Raw genomic sequence first — 4976 nt, forward strand, 5'->3', positions numbered from 1 at the left:
TTTAGAAGTAACTAAGGAAATGAGTGCAGTAATAAACCTGAAATCAATCTGTAACCCACCCACAAACTTATTTTGCTACCAATGATTAATCTTTCAGTGACCAAAATCTTATACTGAGAGTTTTGAAGTTTTCTGGCTGAGCAGTTAATTGCACAAAGCGTTAAAAGCTTGGGTTGTGAGCCAAAAGCGTTCTACTTGGCTAATAACGTACTGACAATCCCTGGCCAAAGACTGTCCTCACCCCGAGTCAAGATGTTTTCTGCCCAGCCCCAGCCTGATGGAATGGTCCAGTAGATGAGACTTCGTCCTGTGGAACCATTTTCCAGGGGCTGTTAAGACAGAGCTGTTCCACCAGATTTATGGTTGTGACAGCAGCAATATTCCATCAATATTCCACCATTTTGTTGGTTTTCTCCTTACATTGTATGAAATGAGGTGAAAAGTTTTCTTTAACTTGTTGACTTTAACGCTCTCAGGTTAAATGGTTACCTTGCTATAGGTTATAAAATATTGTATGTACTGCATTATTTTATGTGGGAAGCCACCTTGAGCCTACAATGGGAATGCTGGGTTACAAATAGGAAAAAAGCTGACAAATTTCTTTTAAAAAAACCCTTGTAAAATTTCAATATTGTCAGTTTATGAACAGCACAAGCCAGACCTCTCTACCTGTGAATGCCCTGAAGACCACTTTTGTAATTTTAAATGGCCAAGACAGCAGTTAGAATATCCCTATTTACTAATGAAGATCTGATGAAGTACTCCAATAATATGCAACTGAATACATACCAATTATTATTGGCCCATTAGTCAAGCAACTTCAGTCCTGATTCATTTACTGCAGCGCTTTTATTTTCCTTTCACAATGAAGTGTTGGGCATTACAATTCTCAACTTCAGGATGACTTACAAATTTTGGTTTTCTACTGTCATGTGACAACATTAAGGCAACGTACAAAAATCTTACATAAATTAAACCTGATGATTAAATTTACAGGTGTCAATGCAAACATTGGAACAACTCAAGTTAGAGCAATTTTGCCCTGTGATATCTTGCTGGAATACAAGTGGGCAAGGAAAGAAAAAACAGGTTCATAAGGCTTGGATGAAATGTTACCAACCCTGCTAGGAACAGTGGCAAGACAAAAACGGCCATCCTTTCACAAAACTCTTGCCAGCCTCAACAACAGTGATCTGGAATTCTTAGCGCTTTGTGTGGTGGAAGTCTGACCTTTTGTTACCCTGTACAGATCTAGCCTCAAATTCCACTGTTACACTGCTAGTCATGCCAAGACCACTGCCCCTAGTAGTGGGACACAAGTTAAACCTTTGTAATGTATGAGTGCCACCTGTACCAAGTCTTAGGCCAGATGTATACAGGGTATACTATACTTCTATGTACAAAGGGAACAATTAACTTGAGTACAGGGTCATATCAGCAACATGTAGACATCCTCATAGGATTATCAGAGACAGACTTCCCAATGACAATGTTGAAGAGAAGGCTTATTCCAGTTTCATGAGGCTAGCATGAGGTGTATACAATTTGCCCAGGCAAATTTATACTGGTGAAAAAAACTCATGCAGCAAACGCTATGCGCTTGCCAATAGTCCATTTAGAAGCATTTACGGTGGACAATAGAGGGGCCAGATTCATCATATTCTTGCTTGCTGATCCACATCTGCTGGAAGGTTGACAGAGATGCAAGGATAGAGCCACCAATCCAGACAGAATATTTACGCTCAGGTGGGGCAATGATCTGGAAAAACAAAGTTGAAAAATGTTTGGTAAAACCAGGCCATCTTCTTAGAGGTCAACAGTATTCAACAACAACAACTATCCTCACCTTTATCTTCATTGTGCTAGGAGCCAAAGCTGTGATCTCCTTCTGCATTCTGTCTGCAATTCCAGGATACATTGTGGTACCACCAGACAATACTGTGTTGGCATACAGGTCCTTCCTGATATCTACATCACACTTCATGATAGAATTGAAAGTGGTCTCATGAATGCCACAGGATTCCATCCCTAAAAATTAAAGTAAAAGTCCAATAATTATATGTTGCATAGTATGCCTTGCTTACAACAGACACATCTATTCAATATATTTATTCTGATTTCACGTTTCACTCATACTACTGATTCTGCAACCACTAATCACCTAGGAAAGATGGCTGGAACAAGGCCTCTGGACACCTGAATCTTTCATTTCCAATGGTGATCACCTGACCATCAGGCAATTCATAGCTCTTCTCCAGGGAGGAGGAAGAAGCAGCAGTAGCCATTTCCTGCTCGAAGTCCAAGGCAACATAGCACAACTTCTCCTTTATGTCTCGTACAATTTCCCTTTCGGCTGTGGTGGTGAAGCTGTAGCCTCTTTCTGTCAAAATCTTCATGAGGTAGTCTGTGAGATCACGGCCAGCCAAATCCAGTCGCAGGATGGCATGAGGAAGAGCATAGCCCTCATAGATGGGCACAGTGTGTGTGACACCATCTCCAGAGTCCATTACAATACCAGTGGTACGGCCAGAGGCATACAGGGACAACACTGCTTGGATAGCCACATACATGGCTGGAGTGTTGAATGTCTCAAACATAATCTAAAAAAGAAAAAAATATGCCACTTAAAAAGGTGATAATTCTCATTCATACAACACACACATGCAATCATGCAAGATATTTTGATGTGGGAAAGCCAAAGAAAAACAGGCAGAAAACAGAAACCTGAGACTTCAAGGAAGGAAATGCCAGGACAGTACAGAACCCTAAAAACAATGAGAAAAAAGAAATTGTAACTTAAAGAAAAAATGGTTATGAAATGGGTGAAAGCAGCAAGTACAACTTCTGCAGAACAACATTATACCTGTGTCATCTTTTCTCTGTTGGCCTTGGGATTCAGGGGGGCTTCTGTGAGCAGCACAGGGTGTTCCTCAGGAGCAACACGAAGTTCATTGTAGAAAGTGTGATGCCAGATTTTTTCCATGTCATCCCAGTTGGTAACAATGCCATGTTCAATAGGGTACTTCAGAGTCAAGATACCTCTCTTGCTTTGAGCCTCATCCCCCACATAGCTATCTTTCTGGCCCATGCCAACCATGACACCCTAGGAAAAGAACACAAAACCATTGGGCTTATTACAAAAACAAAGCAAGTATCAAATGATAAGTGTTTTGCACAAAAAATTATTGCTTTGCTACTAACCTGGTGGCGGGGGCGCCCAACAATTGAGGGGAACACAGCACGAGGAGCATCATCTCCAGCAAATCCCGCTTTGCACATACCAGAGCCATTGTCAATGACAAGTGCTGCAATTTCTTCTTCCATTTTGCAAATCTGTTTGAACAAAACATTTAAATGACATTTCACAATGTACTACCACTTGTTACCAAGGAAATTCAGCTTTAACGTTCAACAGTAGACAATACATGTTTTGGCCACTAGAGGCTGCCCTGGACTTCTGCCACCCTCAGTCTAGGGGCCCCACCCACTTGGCAACATTTTAGCTTTAGTCTTTTCTTAACCTTAACAGTCATTATGTACAGCATCCCAACAGATTCATTGGCAATCCCTCAACCTCAGGTCTGCTGGCCAGGACTCGACAGACAATAGACAGCCCTTCTACACTGAACCACTTATGCCTGTTTCACCTACGTTGCTGCACTGAAAAACTCTGGCAGTTTGCTGGGTCAAAACCAAATGCCTCCTACCACAAACTACAGTCTTTCGCTACTCAAATGCTCCAGGAACTGTGATTGTAATCACTTAACAACCAATAGCTATCAGGAACATCTCCTATGACATCCTTAGATGCGCCCCCCCCATTTTCACCGGTATGCTGAAATACCTTCTGGAGGGCTAAACACCACCTAACCTTTCAGACTGCCTTAGGTTGCCTCGCCTACTCAAACACGGCCACTCCACTAGGCAGCCAACCTCTATCATGGCAGTTGTCTACAACAAGGGTTCGCTGTTAATGGATCGTACCCATACCCCCCCCCCATCCGCCGGGAAAATGGATCACACCCATTTCCCCCCCCCCCAAAAAAACCGCAGCCAAGTTATCTCCCCCCCCCCGCGCTTATTCTTGAAATAAAGGAAAAGATCATGTTTTCCCGCCCCATTACGACAACTACAGAGACCAGCCAATCATTTTTCAAATGCCCTAATACGGGCAATAGCCCCACCCCCTCCCGTTCACCCCATTCAAAGAGCAGTTAGAAGCGCGCGGACGTTTGCGCGAGTCAAGACCAGTCCAACGAAGCGGGCTGAGAAGGCTATTTGGTATAAAATGTTTCCACCGTTAAAACAGTAGGAAAAAGTTTAAGATAAATAAAAACGGGGGCCCACATTTTAAAAGCAACAAACCCAACGAAAAAAATTACCTCAAATCACTGAGGAAAAAGTTACGAAAATTCTTGTTACGATAAGGAAAGGAGAGTCATAAAAGGCCCATCCAATGCAAAACCGCCCAGCCGCCCAACTCACCGGTGAGGAAGAGCTTTTAGCGCTAGGAAGAAGGAGCGATCCGACCCCGCTAGATCCGCTGCCGCCGGCTGAGTGAGACCGACCCAACGCCAGCCCCGCCCGTTTTATACCCAGGGGGCTCGGGCCCCCGCCTCACCGGCCGAGAAGATCGCCATATATGGAGATCTTTCAGAAACACGAATCCCTATTGGCTGGCGCTGGCCGGGCCACGTGGAGCAGACGAAAGAACGTTGGCACCGCCTTTCGTTTGAACCCCGGAATCTGCATTAGGAAGCGGGGCGGGGGGGGCAACTTGACTGTGCCCCGTGAGGTCTGGCAGAGATCTCTACGGGCCCCACTTCTGTAGCCAGTGGCCCCAATGGGTCTCCTTCCGCCCGTATTCTAGCTGCAGTTAGTGGGATACTCTCTAATGCAGTCATTTCTGTATCTTGAGGCTCGTATACTGTTGCAACCAATGCGGACACCTAATGGGGGGGGGCGGGGGGGCGGCG

At 44.3% G+C, this 4976-nt stretch overlaps 1 protein-coding gene across 1 annotated transcript; it reads right to left on the reverse strand.

Annotated features, from left to right (window-relative positions):
* Positions 1–830: 830 nt before the first annotated feature.
* Positions 831–4573, reverse strand: ACTG1 (actin gamma 1). The gene is made up of 6 exons (XM_048490001.1): positions 4486–4573; positions 3202–3333; positions 2864–3103; positions 2162–2600; positions 1847–2028; positions 831–1759 (listed from the first exon to the last, which is right to left on the reverse strand). The coding sequence occupies exons 2-6, from the start codon at positions 3322–3324 to the stop codon at positions 1616–1618; spliced, it is 1128 nt and encodes a 375-aa protein (XP_048345958.1). The 5' UTR covers positions 3325–3333; positions 4486–4573; the 3' UTR covers positions 831–1615.
* Positions 4574–4976: the final 403 nt, after the last annotated feature.

This window comes from Sphaerodactylus townsendi, linkage group LG03 (genome assembly GCF_021028975.2).
Source record: "Sphaerodactylus townsendi isolate TG3544 linkage group LG03, MPM_Stown_v2.3, whole genome shotgun sequence".
In the NCBI taxonomy this organism is placed as follows: Eukaryota; Metazoa; Chordata; class Lepidosauria; order Squamata; family Sphaerodactylidae; genus Sphaerodactylus; species Sphaerodactylus townsendi.

Coding starts and splice junctions, on each gene's coding strand:
- ACTG1 (XM_048490001.1), bottom strand. CDS start 3,324: ATGGAAGAAGAAATTGCAGCACTTGTCATTGACAATGGCTCTGGTATG. Junction 2,601..2,863: donor ACAGAGAAAAGATGACACAG/GTATAATGTTGT, acceptor TTTCTTTTTTAG/ATTATGTTTGAGACATTCAA. Junction 1,760..1,846: donor CTAGCACAATGAAGATAAAG/GTGAGGATAGTT, acceptor TTGTTTTTCCAG/ATCATTGCCCCACCTGAGCG.